This window comes from Neoarius graeffei, chromosome 10 (genome assembly GCF_027579695.1).
Source record: "Neoarius graeffei isolate fNeoGra1 chromosome 10, fNeoGra1.pri, whole genome shotgun sequence".
Classification (NCBI taxonomy): Eukaryota; Metazoa; Chordata; class Actinopteri; order Siluriformes; family Ariidae; genus Neoarius; species Neoarius graeffei.
In genome coordinates this window covers 9653417-9671317 of record NC_083578.1, presented here as the reverse complement: position 1 = coordinate 9671317, position 17901 = coordinate 9653417, and the positions used below count along the sequence as shown (strand labels likewise).

General features: G+C 41.9%; 1 protein-coding gene across 3 annotated transcripts in view; it reads left to right on the top strand.

Moving 5' to 3' along the window:
- ccdc92 (coiled-coil domain containing 92) overlaps window positions 1–17430 on the top strand; it is a 223229-nt gene extending 205799 nt beyond the window's left edge. For all 3 annotated transcript variants that reach the window (XM_060931254.1, XM_060931252.1, XM_060931253.1), the window contains exon 4: window positions 16036–17430. In XM_060931254.1, the coding sequence (XP_060787237.1) occupies window positions 16036–16811 (776 nt within the window). In that variant the 3' untranslated portion in view covers window positions 16812–17430. The remainder of the gene's footprint in view (window positions 1–16035) is intronic.
- Window positions 17431–17901: the final 471 nt, after the last annotated feature.

Sequence of the window (17901 nt, the reverse complement as noted above, 5' to 3'; positions counted from 1 at the left end):
CAGAGGTATAATTAGGTTTAGACACGTACAGTATGTGATTATGAATTCACGTGATTGTGATTGGAAAGGTCATGCAGAGAGCTGACCCTGTGTGTGAGTCACGCCATTACAGCCACATGAGCTCATCCTGTCGGCGTCTACTATTAGAGAGAGAGAGAGAGAGAGAGAATATGTTGTGTATGCTAGGGGTGGGACTCTTAGGAGATCTTATTACTGTATTCGATTTCTCATCAGAGTGCCACAATGCCATTATAAACTAATTCTACATATAGAATGCATGTCTTTTATTTTTCCAAATATAACTTCTTGCCGTTTTTTAATACACATCAGGTCAAGTCAAGTTTATTTGTATTGTATCATGCTTTTAAAAGAGAACTGAAGTCATTTTTAAACATTTTTAACGTGCTATTCAATTACGTTTTCGGTTTCAGTAACCTTATATCGTGACTCGTATTGGCAGCTAACTGCAATTAAATATTATACTTATCGGCCTGTTCGGTTTTTAGCCGTGTTGAATTTAGTTCGTTTGGTCCACGGCAGGCGTCGCTTATCCGCGCGATCTTCACAAGGCTTGTGCGAGACTTCGAAACGTGAAGTGTCAGCCAGGTGTCAGTGCCGCCATTTTGAAAACTGTTTTCCAAACGAAGTATTGCACAAAAATGAGTTTAAATGACGATTACTGCCAACTTTTTTCAAACTTTCCTGATCGCTATCAAAACAAACAAAACTTCCAGCTTGATTATGTCAGCACTCGAAAGAGGGCGCGCACGTCTTTTGACAACGTTGGTAGATGTTGGTCACTTTGATTTCCGCTGTACGTTTTACTTCCGTCCTATGATGTCTCGCATAGGTCTCAATGAATCTCGTTTACGCCCATTGCTTTGACATATGGACTCATATTACAGAGCATATTTCAAACACTCATAACTTGCTATAGCAATGACAAAATAGTGATCAAACATGCATTCCGATATTTAATAAAATGAGAGAAATAGAATTTTGATAATAAAAAAATTTGCCTTCAGTTCTCCTTTAACGCCAGGCATTGTCGCAACGAAAAATAAAGACTTTAAACATGTGTGCTCATTTTATCCCGAATAAATGTATTTATCCCTGATGAGCAAGCCTGTGGCGACGATGGGAAGGAAAAACTCCCTCAGACGACACGAGGAAGAAAACTCGAGAGGAACCAGACTCAAAAGGGAACCCATCCTCATCTGGGTGATAACAGATAGCGTGATTTTATATATATATATAAATAACTTACTTTTATAACTGTGTCCTATATACAGTATCCACAAAGTACAACTGTGTAACCAGGAAATTCATTATAGTTTTAACACGAAGTCTGTTTTGTTGACGTTATCAACTGTTCATTGATCGAGACTTGAGTGCAAAACTGTTCATGACAACCAATCGCAGTCCTAAAGTTATCGTGGTGGTTTCTTTTCATCCATGAGAGGATAAATACCTGATACTCCCTATTACCGTATTTTCTGGACTATAAGCCGCTACTTTTTTCCTAGGTTTTGAACCATGCGGCTTATACAAAGGTGCGGCTATTCTGTGGATTTTTCTTCCACCGCTAGGGGCGCTCTAACCGGAAGTAGAATCAAAAATAAGAGAGACGAAAAATCAACGCAAAGAAGAATTAGCAGATCTTTAGCAGATAGAACACGCACGACAAATTACTAACTGGTAATTATTTTCAAATCCAGCGAAGATGATTAAAGTGACTTGTGGTTTCAAACAGGAGAAATGAAGGTAAATAAATACCGGTTATTTTCTCTTGGTTCTGTTCCGTTTTAATCAGCAAAGTTGCTGCCGTGTTAAAAGGCACTGTTCGGAAAAAAATCTGTTCAGGTACATACATGTACATTTACAGTACAAAATCGTTCTGTACATGCAGTAAATATCTAATTTTTCAACGTAGATATCTGCGGCTTATAGCCCGGTGCGGCTTGTATATCTTTTTTTTTTATTTTTATTTTTTTAAATAGAGCGGATGCGGCTTATATACAGGTGCGCTCTATAGTCCAGAAAATACGGTAGTCAGAACTCAAGAAGCCTTTCGGATGAGAGGTGAAACATCTTCAAAAATCTTCAAGCCAGTCCAGTTGCTCTCTTTTACCACCCACAGAGTTATGTGATGAGACTCCAGCTAGAAGTAGGGCATCAGGATGGATCAGGCAGGTTCGAAGAGTAGGAGAGGCCAGCATCACTGGTGTCCCAGGATTGACATGTAACTCGGCGGACAGGTTATTGGGTGTGCCCAGTATCACCTAATGGTTCAGAACAGTGTACATTTTGCACTAAGTGCAAGCAGGGACTCTAATAAGTTATTCATTGCAACAATTAAGGAAAATAATGCATTTTGAAGGACAAAAAAAATGTACATTTGAATATTAAAATTCACAATAATTTTTAGCCTAAATTCCTCATGTTGCTTGATCTAAGACAAGAATTACATCAATTAATATTCACATGCATTTGATTGTCATATCGTTTAAGTAATAAATATTAAAATGCAATTTTTAAAGGAATTCACGAGCAGATATTTTTTGTTACGACATTTAATATCCGTAAAAAAAAAGTCAGTTTCTGTTCTTCTCTTATATATAGCTGATTATAATATTCTTATAATTATAATATTCTATTATAGCAGCTGCAAACAGTCATTCCATCACCAGCTTCTCTTTTGAGAGAGTTAAGCCAGTATCTCACTGGGCTACGACAGCCTGCGATTAGTTGGAGACACAACAATTGCAATAAAATATGCGAATTAGCGACAATTTTCTCTTGGAATCAGACTGAATTGATATTCGCATATTTTACCGCAGTTGTTGTGTTGTGTCTCCAACTAGTCGCAGGCTGTCGCAGCCCAGTGAGATACTGGCTCGCACTTCCTGTCTCAACTCGCACTTCATGTCTCACGGAAACCAACTTGAGAAGGGTTCGCGACGGCTTTGCGACACCAGCGACGCATTTGCGGCTATTTTGAGAGAAATTTTGTCGCGCGAATTTTTTGAACATGTTCAAAATTTCAGCGACGAAGGAGCGACACTTTGCGACTCATGCGAGGAAATTGAGAAGCCCCGAGAATGTTTCAAGACACTTTTGAACAGGGCTTTGAACCAGAATTTTTTTCCTATTGGTTCGTTCCGAACAGAAACGGAATTTTAACGTTTCCGGTTTTGGGTTCCACCATTAAATAGACGTTCCCCGAACCGGTTAGAACAAAAAATTTCATTCCCGGAACGGTTAATTACGTTCCCTGTCAGCTGTTTAACAAATGGCTATAAAATTATGTCTCTGTCTCATCCAGCTTAAGCCAAATGTAGGCTAATTCTATTACAACTTTCATTAAATAAGATAAGAAATAATTCAAAACAATTATTATTTCAAATGTTGGCGATTTGGATTCTCAGTATGTCTTCCCATCTACACAAACAGAAAAAGCGCCAAAAATGAAAGATAATTCGTTTAGTGTGTTACCAAAGGCTAGTCAGGCCCTATAGAGGGCTACCGCATGACGTCACCGCGCCGCAAGATTTTGTTAGGCGCCATATTGGAAGACCAAGTACACATCTATGCAAGTACATACATACATAAAACAAACTACACCTGAAATGTAGCCAGGGCCGGTTCTGCCCTAATCTGGACCCGGGTGCAACATCGCGCAACCCCCCCCCCCCCCCCCCCCCCCAAAAAAAAAAAAACACACACCAGTCTAAATCAGGACAACCATCACATAACTATAAACATTTTATATCAACTATTTTAACTAAATGGGCTATAATAAATAAGCCTGCAGGCAGCCACGGCGGGCTGCCTCAGAAAAGTAACTATTCAATGACACAACTGAAAGCCTGCAGCTACGGCGGGCTGCCTTAAAAAGTAACCATTTGTCCGACCTTAAAACTCGTTTTGCATTTTCTGCCTCCTTTTTTGTATTTTCGACCCTCCGTTTATTTATTTATTTTTTCTGAAAACCCGATTTGTGTCCAGACATTTTGTTCTGCTACCAACGAACTGTCTCGTCTCTCGAGCCCGCGATGATTCCCGTGGGAAGGGCAACAATTGATACATTTTTACAAACAGCCAATAGGGAGGTTGCAACGTTCAGGCTCTTCTTTGCTCAGACACTCAGTAATGCACTTACTCACTTATCACGTGGAGATGTGATAGTAGTCCACCCTCCCGCTCTCTCCATTCAGTCAGCGAACGTCACACAGGAAGTGAACCCCAGCGGGTCATAGAAACTTGCGCAGGAGAAGAATGACTTTTTTATTTGTAGGCTACGGAAACTTTGAGGAACAAAATAAAAACCGGTATTAACCGGTTACCATTATTTTTAATAAGCGTTTCTGTTCCGGAACATAAAAAATAATAAAGTTTCTGGTTTCGTTTCTGTTCCATGTGAAATAGAAAAAGTTCCCGGTTTTCGTTTTCGTTCCTTGAACCGGTTTCAAAGCCCTGCTTTTGAAACACTCTCGCGAATGACGTTCTCAATTTGTCACAAGCTGTCGCAGCCCAGTGAGATACTACCCTTAACGAGTTTAAAAAAAAAACAACCCACAGCTTGTCATGTTATGAATAAACCAAATAGCACAAACTCATTATTATTATTATTATTATTATAATACTGCACAAATTTAACTATAGTTTTCAAAAGCACCTAACTAAAGGGGTGTTCACACGGCACATATTTGCATCGATGCTGCACCGATGTATTTTGTTGCGATATATTTTACACCGGTGTAAATTTTGTGGAGTGTTCACACGTCACAAACCTGCTTACTAGAGAGAAGCGTGTTAGCACCGGTGCAGCCCCACTTGCGTTCACGCGGCAGTTTTTGCGACCGTGCTATACGATAGTAATAATGCGGAAATGAAATATGCGCATGCGTGAAAATGTACTTCCTTTTCCCGGTTGTCATGGCATCACCAAGCGCCGGGAAAACAACGTGGATGAAGACACCAGTGTTGCCAGATATTGCTGACGTTTTCCAGCCCAAAATATGTTCAAATCCACCAAAATGCACTTAAAACCGCCCAATCTGGCAACACTGGAAGACACGCAGTTCTGTTGTTGTTGATATTCGCCATTTTGGAAGCGCAAAATACCAGGATGCAAATTATGCAATGCCCGTATGTAATCAACTCTCCTCACGCGTAGCGAGTCTACCCCTGTAGCGTTCAGACGTCCCATTTTATATCGGTGCTGCCCCGCAAACTAGCATTTACTCCGGAGTAAATTTCTTAAACCAGCTCCCGAGCAGGGTTAGATTTGCACCCGGTTTAAGCAGCTTTCAGGGGCGACACCGGTATAACTTTGTACCGTGTGAACGCTCTACCGGGGCAGCCCCGGTGCTACACCGGAGTAAAAGTTGCCGTGTGAACACCCCTTAAAACAACTTACTAAATATAACTAATAATAATATATAAAAGTAAATATGCCTACATTTAAAAAAAATAGAAAAATGAATTCATTTTTCCTGAAGACTATTACAGAATGCTAACACTGGAGACTCTTTACTTAAATCTACATGGCCTTTCGATTTCATAAAACCAGTGAACTTTAGTTCGCTCTGAAATGTGGTCATTGTGATGTATGTTTATTTCTGTAATATCTCACAAAATATCAGGCCATTCTGAGGGGATTAAAGCAAATAATGTGTATGAAATGAAATCACTCGCTTCACGCAGTCAAGCAGACAGAGGAAGTCCGTGTGTGTGCGCATGCGCAGGTTTCCCTTTGAGCGTGCACTGACAGTTCCATCATTCTGTCGCTAAACGAACAGCTGATCACACCGAGGTGCTCGCTGAGCGCCGATATTTATTAGTTTGGTCCTGCGTTTCTTTTCCTTCGTATAGAACATAACGTCTTTTCTTCTCGCTTTCTTTCCGTTACTGTAGTCGGTCTTTCACATTTCATTCGCACGCTCATGCCCTCTATTTTTCTCTCCTGTTTCAAATTTGTATCCCACAATGCCTTGCGCGAACAGGGAAAGCCCACCACGTGATGCATGACGTACCGTAGTATCTTGTATTGCGTCATGGTGAAGCAGGAAAAAATAGCGGAGAATTTAGGGCCGCCTGGAGATAAATTCATTAATTGTTCTATTTTTAAAAAAACTAATAAAATTGGAAGTCTGTGATTCAAAGTCAGTAGCTTTCGGTCCACTAAACAAAAATAATTGGGTGTCGGCGGGGGGGGGGGGGGGGGGGGGGGGGATTCTTTTTACGACCTATACTTGAAAAATCTGAAAGGCAGTCTAGCTTTAAAGGCTAATTAAACATCTCTTTACAGAAAACCCCACCACGTAAACAATGCTTCTTTTTATTATAAATATTATAAACAACACTATTCTATTTCATTAGCATTTTAGGAATCATTACAAAACAGTACAGTGACATGAAATGCTTTAATAATGAACTCGTCCAGCCCTCTAGCACCACCCACCTCACCCCCACCACATCCGGTATATATATTTTTTTTTCCCAGTTTTGGGTCGACTGAATATAGTGATCTGTGGAAACGGTTTGATTACCTGTTGTTCTACTGTTTGAAGTGACTCTGAAATAAGACTTTCGGTACTTTCCCTGTCTCTCAAAACACACGAGTGAGATTACAAGGAACGTTGGAACATCTGTCACAAGTGTCAGCCATGTTCACGTATCTCTTGGCAAGCCGAGATTTACTCTAACGTCTCCTGTTAACTGTTTTGAGATGTACGAGTTGAAATTTTGCACAAGGTTTTATTTCTTGCAGCGTCTTCGACCACCCGATTGTCAGCGTTAGGTGCCTTGCTCAAGGGCACTTCAGGGAATCAAACCAGCAAGCTTTTGAACCTCAGCACATCAAAATTATCACATCTCGTCCACATGATATTGTTCTTGCAAGATATGGGAAAATGTCATGGACAATAAAAAAAATTTAAATATTTCAGATGACTTTTCAAAGTCTTGCCACAGCTATGTTTATTAATTTGCGCTAACAGTGCTAGCGCAAATTGTTTCACTCATGAGCTTTCTACTTTATTATTATTATCCTAACCTTTTTAGGACGCTATTTCTCCCTCAGTTTTCAACCAATCATCACCAAACTTCACATGAAGAATACCTCTGGGCTGAATTACATTGCTATGACTTTTGGTGCTGATCTGGATCACTGATCCGGAATGATCCATGAAAAACGGGATTTTTTTCAATCACTTATCACTCTGTCAATTTTCATGATTTTTTTCAATCAGTTTTTATCCCCCCCCAGCATTTAATGTGGGAGAATATAGCTATCGCTCTGTCCATCCATCTGTCTGTCCTTCTGTCCGTCTATCTGTTCATCCGTCTGTCTGTGTGTTTGTAAACATTTTACTTTCCGGAGCATAACTCAAAAACTATTAGGATTTTTTTTTCACAAAACCTCACAGTTATGTGACTACAGGAGTTGTGCCTTTTGACTTCTGTGATTCTTTTTTTTTTTATTTTTCCCCGTATTTCCATAGCAGCCAATTCAACTGAGAAATTTGGAGTGGGGTTTCATGTGGGGGCCGGGGGGATACAGTGCCTTGCAAAAGTATTCATCCCCCTTGGTGTTTGTCCTGTTTTGTCGCATTACAAGCTGGAATTAAAATGGATTTTTGGAAGGTTAGCGCCATTTGATTTACACAGCATGCCTACCACTTTAAAGGTTCACGTTGTTTTTTTTATTTTGACACAAACAATAATTAAGATGAAAAAACAGAAATCTGAAGTGTGCATAAGTATTCACTCCCTTGTCATAATTAGTTGATTAAGATCCACCTGTGCGCAATCAAAGTGTCATATGACCTGTCACATGATGTCTGTATAAATCAACCTGTTCTGGAAGGACCCTGACTCTGCAACACTACTAAACAAGCAACATGAAAACCAAGGAGCCTCCAAACAGGTCAGAGACGAAGTTGTGGAGAAGTATAGATCAGGGTTGGGTTATAAAAAACATCCCAAACTTTGAATATCCCACAGAGCACCATTAAATCCATTATAGCAAAATGGAAAGAATATGGCACCACTACAAACCTGACAAGAGAAGGCCCCGCCCACCAAAACTCACAAACCGGGCAAGGAGGGCATTAATCAGAGATGCAACAAAAACACTGAAGGAACTGCAAAGATCCACAGCGGAGATGGGAGGATCTGTCCATAGGACCACTTTAAGCCGTACACTCCACAGAGCGGGGCTTTATGGAAGAGTGGCCAGAAAAAAGCCATTGCTTAACAAAATCACGTTTGGAATTTGCCCAACAGCATGTAGCAGACTCCCCAAACACATGGAAAAAGATTCTTTGGTCAAATGAGACTAAAATTAATTTTTTGGCCATCATGGGAAATGCCATGTGTGGCGCAAACCCAACACTCTGAGAACACCATCCCTACAGTGAAGCATGGTGGTGGCAGCATCATGCTGTGGGGATATTTTTCATCTGCAGGGACAGGAAAGCTGGTCAGTACTGAAGGAAAGATGGATGGCACTAAATACAGGGCAATTCTGGAGGAAAACCTGTTTGAGTCGGCCAGAGCTTTGAAACTGGGACGAAGGTTCACGTTCCAGCAGGGCAACGACCCTAAACATACTGCTAAAGCTACACTGGAGTGGTTTAAAGGGAAACGTTTAAATGTCTTGGAATGGCCTCATCAAAGCCCAGACCTCAATCCAATTGAGAATCTGTGGCATAACTTGAAGATTGCTGAACACCAACGCAACCCATCTAACTTGAAGGAGTTGGAGCAGTTGCTAGATGTGCTAAGCTAATAGAGACATACCCCAAGAGACTTGCAGCTGTAATTGTAGCAAAAAGTGGCTCTATAAAGTATTGACTTTGGGGGGATGAATTCTTATGCATACTCCAGATTTCTGTTTTTTCATCTTATTGTTTGTGTCACAATAAAAAACAACAATGTGCACCTTTAACGTTGTATGCATGTTGTGTAAATCAAATGGTGCTAACCCCCCCCCCCAAAAAAAAAAATCCATTTTAATTCTAGCTTGTAATGCGACAAAACAGGACAAACACCAAGGGGGATGAATACTTTTCCAAGGCACTGTATGTCATCTCTTGATGACTTGTTTTTACCTCGCCCATGACGGAGTAAGCAGGGTGAGGTATTGTAATCAGTGCGGTTTGTTTGTTTGTTTGTTTGTTTGTTTTTGTGTGTCTCCCTGTTAACAATCTAGCATCTAGACAGTTGCACCGATTAACTTCAAATTTTCAGGGTAGGTGGGGAATGGTCTGTAGATTACCTGATTAAATTTTGAGGGTAATTGGGTCAAGGTGAAGGTCAAGGTCAACCTTTCGGTCAAAATAACATTTTCCATTATGACTCAAAAACGGTTGCCGATAGACAGATGTTTACTATTATGAGCGTACAGGAACTCCCATATGACCTTTCATTTGGCACCATGATCTTTGACCTTGAGTGACTTTGAAAGGTCAAACTCAAGGTCACGGATTTTCAGCGGGCTGTAACTTGAAAACGGTTGATGGTAGACAGATGTTTACCATTATCACCTTATAGGAAGTGCCATATAGGCTTTCATTTGGCATCATGATCTTTGACTTTGAGTGACTTTGAAATGTCAAACTCAAGGTCATGGATTTTCATAGGACTATAACGTGACCGCTGACGATTGAGAAATATTACCATTATCACCATATAGGTATAAAATAAGTGCTGCCGGGCGAGGTTCGTTTTGCCTGGAAACCCTTGTTTTTTAATTTGTTCAGGGCGGCAGGGCGCAACTGTTCCTTGACCTTCAACTGACAAAGGTCAGCTAGCGCAAATTACTGACTTTCGTCACAGTCTCTATAGGGTTCATATTGATGTGTGTATTCTGTACGTCATGTTACGGGAACGTTATTAGAGGAGCTGATATTTTTCCATTCAGCAGCCCGGGTACAGTGAATAAACCCTTTCTTACCCTAAAACTACTTTGAGCATCTGCCGTACAAGTCTTTCTGTAACAGCCGCTATTACAGAACCATATCTTCTGACCAATCAGAACGGAGAATTCAGTGCTGAAGAGATGAGATTGTTGTAAAGTATTTGTTTTACACGTTAGTTGATTTAAAATGCAGTGACGCTCTCACCTCGCTACTGGGAAATGTAGTTATGCTCGTGTGTTGCTTGCGTCTGTATATCTAGTGTGTGTGTGTGTGGAGAGCGAGCTGAAGGTCAGTAGAGGATGAGACGCTCCTCTACACTCATTTCGATTAGCGCTGTAACAGGAGACAGCTCATCTCTCCGTCTCGCTGTCTCTTTCTCCATCTCGCTATCTGTTTTGTGTACATTTGTGGCCCCACCTTGTTGAACTGATACAGAAAGAAAGAAAGAGAGAGAGAATGTCAAGTCAAGTCAAGTTTATTTATAAAGCACTTTAAAATACAACAGAGGCAGCTGACCAAAGTGCTGGACAAGCAGGTAAAAAGACTTGAGGACACCATAAAACACAAAGACAACGTAACTTGAGGACACCATACACACAGAGAGATGACAACATGACCATGACAACTAAGGACCAATAACACAAGTCAGTGCAATCCCAAAACAAGAAATCATGTAATAAAAGGCACCAAGGCATAGGAATGAATTTAGAGTAAGGTAAGCGTACCCATTAAGCCCACCAAAATCTAAATTTCTTTATTTTTCATCCATATTCACACAATGTTTTAGTGAAATGATTTGCTAAATAGTAAGATTTACCTCTCATCTCAATGCTTATTGATGAGTTGATGTGAATTTCAAAATACACGATTAAGATATTTTAGTAAAAAAGTCAAAAGTCTGGCTGGGCTTAAAGGGTACCATCGGTACCCTTTAAGCCCACTTGTGTTCCTAATAAGCCCACTTCAACATATTTCGTAGAATAATGTTGTTTAATGAAATATAAATATATCAATACATGAAATAACAATGAAAGTGTGCTGTAAACATTCTTTTTCATAAATATGACCATCTGATCAACTGACAAACATGACAAAACAACACAGAACAATGAATCATTTCATCTAATTTTGTCTCATTTCAGGCAAGCGGATCAGCGAGCGGATTTGATCATCTTAAGTTTTTGTTTGTATACATTTTCCACCTCAGTGTAGTTGCTGAGGTAGAATGGGCCAGCTCCCACTAGGTTTGCCTTGCACAGTATGAACTTTTTTTCCACATCTTCAACCTTCTCCCTTGAAGGGAGATGGTGCGTGTTGTTTGGGCCCCGGTCAAGAAATTTCATGACGTAAGACGTCTCACCCTCTGGTGGCGTGGACTCATTGAAGACTCGCGCTATATAATATTTCGCAGGCTTGGTAAAAAGCACTGCGTAGTAAGTGTCTCTCTCTAGCACTGCCCCTTTTGCCTAGCATTTGCTAGCTGTAGTTTGCATACATTTCAATGGGTGGTACCATTTAAGCCCACCTGTACAAAAGGCTAATTTATGTAAACACACAACTAAACAGGGCCTTTTATGATACATATATTTAAATATCAATGTTAAACAAATCATAAAATGGTCACTATTTCTATCTAACAACTTTAACTGTTCTGCTGGAGAAGGATTAGCAACACTAGCGTTTTTTTTGAGAGGTTAGCTACTTTTGCAAGCTCACGAAACTCATCTTTTCATTAAAAGAGAAAATATATAATTTAAGAAAACACATCGTTTTTTTTTCAATAAAAATCAGCACATTTGCCTCTTATTTGACATAATATCAATATACTTATCAAAGATGTAGCTGAAAAGTGTTGAAAATTGGGGATTTCTAACAGGTTGCAAAAGTGCAAAGTTTTTCTGTGTCTTCTCGTCAGTTGTCCTGGGACTGTATACACATGGGCGGGGCTAATTCAACCATACAAAATGTTATTGGTATGCAATAAAAAACACTTCGTAAAGAACAAATTATTTAATTGAATGAAGTAACTTTTGGCAAAAAAAAAAAAAATGTTTTCCTTTTTTGTAATTTGACCTCAAAGTTGAAAGTGGGCTTAAATGGTACATGGACTTATTGGGTACGCTCGCATAAATAACTAAGAGTAAGTAATTAAAAAATAAATAATTAAATAAAGTAAAAAGACACATGTAACATTAAAAGAAAAACAAAAAATGAATAAATAAGTAAGCAAAAGCTATACAGAGTTAAAAGCCAAGGCATAAAAATAGGTTTTGAGATGAGTTTTAAAAACAACTAAGGACGGGGCTAAACGAATATGTAGTGGAAGCTCGTTCCAGAGTGTAGGGCCAATGACTGCAAAGGCTCGGTCCCCCCTACTTTTCAGTCTGGAGGGTGGTACAACTAGGCGTAATTGGTCGGCTGACCTGAGGGCCCTGGCGGGGGTGTGAATTTTTAGGAGGTCAGACAAGTAAGAGGGTGCCAGTCCGTGTAGGGATTTAAAAACAAATAAAATAATCTTAAAATATATCCTGTAGGGGGTGTCATGGCTCAGGTGGCTAAGGCGCCATACCATAAATCCGGGGACCCGGGTTCGATTCCGACCCGAGGTCATTTCCCGATCCCTCCCCATCTCTCTCTCCCACTCATTTCCTGTCCTGTCTCTACACTGTCCTATCCAATAAAGGTGAAAAAAGCCCAAAAAAATCTTTAAAAAAAAAAAAATATATATATATATATATATCCTGTAGTGTATGGGGAGCCAGTGAAGAGCAGCAAGCACAGGTGTTATATGTTCTCGCCTTCGTGTTCTAGTGAGAAGACGGGTGGCAGCATTTTGAACAAGTTGCAGGCGTGAGATGGAGGAAGAACTTATGCCAGCATACAGGGCGTTGCAGTAATCCAGGCGGGAGGAAACAAATGCATGGATGACCCTCTCAAAATCTTTAAGGGTGTATTCAGACCAGGATAGTTCGATAGTTCACTTGCTTTGGTCCGAACCAAATGTTTTTTTTATTTTTTCATTTTGGTGCGGTTCGCTTTCACACTGTACATTTTAGTAAGCGGACCAAAATCTGTCAACAAAGCCACGCGCCCTGAGGTCGTTCAGCTATTGGTCAGAGACGACACACGCACAAAGCGTTAAGTCAAAAGTAGTCATGGAGGCTTTCCGTGCTGTTATTCTTTTTAATGTCATCAAAGCTATTTGTTTTTTCCAGTTTTTACTGTTTTCACAATTGTGCGATTACTATGCTGTTGTACAAGTAATTTATCAACGACGACGACAAAGGGCAAGGCGGCTACGGAGGATAGCGCTGATGAGCGCACATCATGTTGTGACAGTTCTGGCTCTTCACGCAATAGATGAATTTCTTTTTTGCGTCGCGAGTACCGCCACTTTTTGAAAGAACGTCCCTGATTTTAATGTAGGTCTGACGGAGTTTCTTCACTTTTAGCCGACATTGTTCTGGGGAGCACGTGAACCCCTTCTCCTTCATTTTCTCACTGAATACAGCAAACATGTCGGCATTTTTGTGTGTTCTCTCCAAAAGCTCAGATATGTGGACATCTGCCCATATATCCACAAGGGTACGCGTTTCTTCCTCGGCCCACGTTTGCCCCCTACTCATTTTTTGTACTCTGTAGTCTAGCCTACCACTGGTCTGAATGACTGAACGACTGTTGTAAGGTTCCCTTGACAACCGAAACAGTGTTTGCACTTTGCGGTGGAGTGTCAAGACTCTGTTTCCCATAATGCTCGACAAACGACGGAAGCTCCCGAGGTACAAAAAAGCAAAACTGTCGGATTAGGTCCGGTCTGCTTTCACACCTCCAAAAGATCCGCACCAGGGTTCCTTTGGTCCGGACCGAGTCCGACCTTGCAGCTCGGTCTCGGTCCGCTTGTTTGGTCCGGACCAGAGTTCGGTGGTTTGTATTCAGACCAACCCAAAAGGTCCGGACCAAGGGAAATTTGGTTCGTTTGGTCGTTTGGTCCGGACCAAACAACGTAGGTGTGAATACGCCATAAAAGATAAAAAAGGCTTAACCTTGGATAAAAGCCTTAGTTGATAAAACTCAACTTAACAACCATGTTGATTTGCTTCTCCATATTAAAAAATGAATCTAAAATTACACCAAGGTTTTCCGCTGTGTCTTTTACAATGGGTTCGAGTGGGCCTAGGTCATGGAGGGGGTCAGAGGTGGCACTGGGCCAGAAGACTAGGACCTCAGTTTTACTTTCATTGAAACTTAAGAAATTTAGGGCCATCCATGCTTTGATGTCCTCAAGGCAGTTTAGTAGCTGTTTAAAAGCATGGGGGTCACTGGGTTTTAGGGATAGAATAGAATGGATAGAATGACGTTCGTACTTCTGAAACAGGTGACACGTGCGTTGTGTTGATGTGTCATGTGACCAGGCGTTATATTTTGTGTGTTTGTAAAGCTGGATCTAATTATCACTCGATTTCAAAATATGTGTATTTCTAGTCTGGCTAACGCAACTTCAAAACTCTGCGAGCATTTGGTCTGGCAAAGATATTAAGCCCAACCGTTTCCCAAAGCGCGTGGTTGACCCGCCTCCCTGAAATGCCTCAGTTTGCTACTGGTCGAAGCCAGAAAAGGCTGTGACGAAGCTTAAACCAATCACATCACTCTTTCCTCTGATGTATGTGACGCGACGGAAACTGCTTGAGTAACAGGAAGAAGATAAATACCTCCAGGGCTGCTCTTTGCTCCGTTTTCAATGAGAACTTCCCGTTGAATGTTTTCAATACAGCATCTACCGCTGTGTCAAAGGCTTGCCGCTGCTCCATGTTCGTAATGTTTCTAGTGAATGAAGCGCTTCCGGCATAGATTCTGTAAACAATCTGTGGCTTCCGGTCGCAGTTCTACTACATCAGTGCCTTGAACACGCCTCTACCCAGGGCCGTTGGAGATGCTCAAAGTTGATTGGCTCCCGATTTTTCGGGAGCTTGGAAGAGCTGGAGATAGCTTGCCTTGCCAGACTAAGTTCGCAACAGGCCCCCGTGTTGCGTCACACTTAGGATGGGCGGGCCCAGGCTAGTGTATTTCCAAGTTATTTGTCATAACAAGTATAAAATATTTTCTGTTTCATTCGCTGCAGTAGTTCGCTGAATATTATTATTATTATTATTATTATTATTATTATTATTATTATTTTCAGTAATCAGAATTGAAGACGTCTCGACTGATGTCAGAAGTCGTTCTGTTTCTGGGTCGCCGAGGGCTGAAGGTCATGAGAGGGCGGAGTCGAGGAGACACGATGAAAGTGGGTTTCTTCAGGGAAGTCAGCATCGCCCTCTACAGGCTCAGTGTAGAAACAGCATCTTGTTTTCCCCCCAGTGTTTAAATGATGATTGATGTCAGGAGCTGGAGCGAGGTGACCATCTCATTCAGTGAGATAATGCATTTTTAATGCTTAATTATGATCAGTAATTACATAACGAGTTGCGGCAGGGTAGGGTCGTTATACCTGCTCCAAGGAACGTCTTTGTGTCACAGCATCAGGTAATACACACAGCCACTTGTGTGACTTTATAATGAACACTGATGAGGGAATTGCATGTATATGTTTAAAATATGTAGCTGTATTTATTCTTGGTCCAGCGGGTAGCTAATCGAGTTTGTGGCCGCATGGGTTTCATCTGGGTTCTCCGGTTTCCTCCTACCTCCTAAAAACATGCCAGGAGGTGAATTGGTGACAGTGTGTGTGTGGTGTCCTGTGGTGGTGGAATGGCGTCTCATTCAGGATGCGTTCCTATTTGATGCCCAGTGTTCCCAGGATGTGACCCTGACCAAGGATCTAAAACCCTTACTGAAGATGAGTGAATATAGTGTAAATACAACACTTCATTCTTTATCCTCAGCAATAGAGGTCTGAGAGAAACATGAGAGAAATCGTGTCAAAGGAGGTAAAAAAAAAGGTCCAGAGGTCCCTGGAATCTTTTTTGACAAATATGTTCAACTGAAGGTTCACGAACGTGTTCTACAAAAAGACATTTTAATAGAAGTGCAGAATTTTTTAGGAAGGTTTAAGGAAGAGGAAATGAGCACGCTAAAACCTTTCTGTTTGTGTTTGTGTGTGTGGCAGATGATGGCGAGGCACGTTGCAGAGAGCTCCAGCGTCGCTGTGAGGAGCTGGAGGAGCAGTTGAAGGCCAAAGAGCAGGAGAACAGCGAGCTGCTGCGTGAGCTCGAGCAGAAGAACGCTATGATCTCGGTGTTGGAGAACACGATCCGCGAGCGCGAGAAGAAGTACCTGGACGAGCTGAAGCTCAAGAGCCACCGGCTGGCCGTGTTATCCGGGGAACTGGAGCAGAGAGCCGGCACCATCGCCTTCCTCACGGCGCAGCTCCACGCCACCAAGAAACGCCTTTTAGAGGGCGGAGCTGCCTTTAAGCCGTCCCCGCCGGCCGAGCCGAGGCTCGACTCGCCCACCAACGGAGCAAGCAAGCAGCCGGACACGCCGCGTAGGCGCATGCGCAAAAGCCTGTCACAGCCTCTGCACTGCGAGTACACGGAGCTCTACAGGGTGGGCGCAGCCGACGGTCGAAGAATCGTCCTCAGAGATGCCACGGGAACGATGCCCGACCCCGCACCGTTCCTGCAGGCCCGAGACACGCCCTCTAACACTGACGCACAGCCAGTGGTACGTGAACGACCCCCGGTAATCCCACCTATCGCATCCGCAACAAGCCCCACCCATGCTCCTGTGCCTCCGAGCCCCAGGCAGCAACGAGGCTCCGCCCACATCGGAGTGGCACACAGGATTCATCGCCCACCCGCAGAAGTGGAGACGCTTGCTGTGGATCAGGTTAGCGGAGAGAAGGTGGTGCGCAAACCATCAGGCGCTGACAGAACTGTTTAACTCTCACACACACACACTGATTCCAACCAATACACACACACACACACACACACACACACAAGACATAAGCAGTCTATAGAAATCACACTATATATCTCTCTCAGTACTATAACACTGGAATAATTAATGTAGCCACACAAACACAGCAGTTAAAACACTGGACGACACACACCGGGACGACGTGCTCCAGCTTCACGGGACGGTGACGTAAACAGGAGAACGGCCGCGTGCTGCTAATCAGACTTAACGGGACAGAACGGGAGAAAAGCATCAGCCTCTGTATAACCTGCTGTATATGCAAAACTGACTGCTGCAAGCAAAAACGAGGATTTTTTTTTTCCGTGTTCAGTATCACACGTTTTTTGGACGTCGGTTGGAAACGAGTGTACCGTACGCATGCCAAACGTTTCACTTTCCTTACCTCATTCACACTTTACAGGTTTGCGTTCTGGCTCACCTTTTGTTCGCGCTAACAGTATAAACAGCCAAATCTTCTTGTCCTCGCCTTTCATTATAGATGCATATTTATTGACGTGCGCTGCGGTAGGTAGTAAAGCAGGTTTGCACTGACTGTCCTTCTGCCTCGTCTCTGTACAGGTCGCTCACATTACTGTCGACTCCTGCTGCTTTCCCAAACCCTAACATAAAGCAAGTGATAAAACAAGCAAACTGGTGTTGGGTGTTTTTTCTTGTTTGTTTGTTTTTTTTAATGCTATATCCGTGTTGTGTACACTACAGTGCTTCTCTACATACACTACCGTTCAAAAGTTTGGGGTCACTTTGAAATGTCCTTATTTTTGAAAGAAAAGCACTGTTCTTTTCAATGAAGATCACTTTAAACTAATCAGAAATCCACTCTATCCATTGCTAATGTGGTAAATGACTATTCTAGCTGCAAATGTCTGGTTTTTGGTGCAATATCTCCATAGGTGTATAGAGGCCCATTTACAGCAACTCTCACTCCAGTGTTCTAATGGTACAATGTGTTTGCTCATTGCCTCAGAAGGCTAATGGATGATTAGAAAACCCTTGTACAATCATGTTAGCACAGCTGAAAACAGTTGAGCTCTTTAGCCCATGTTTACATTCG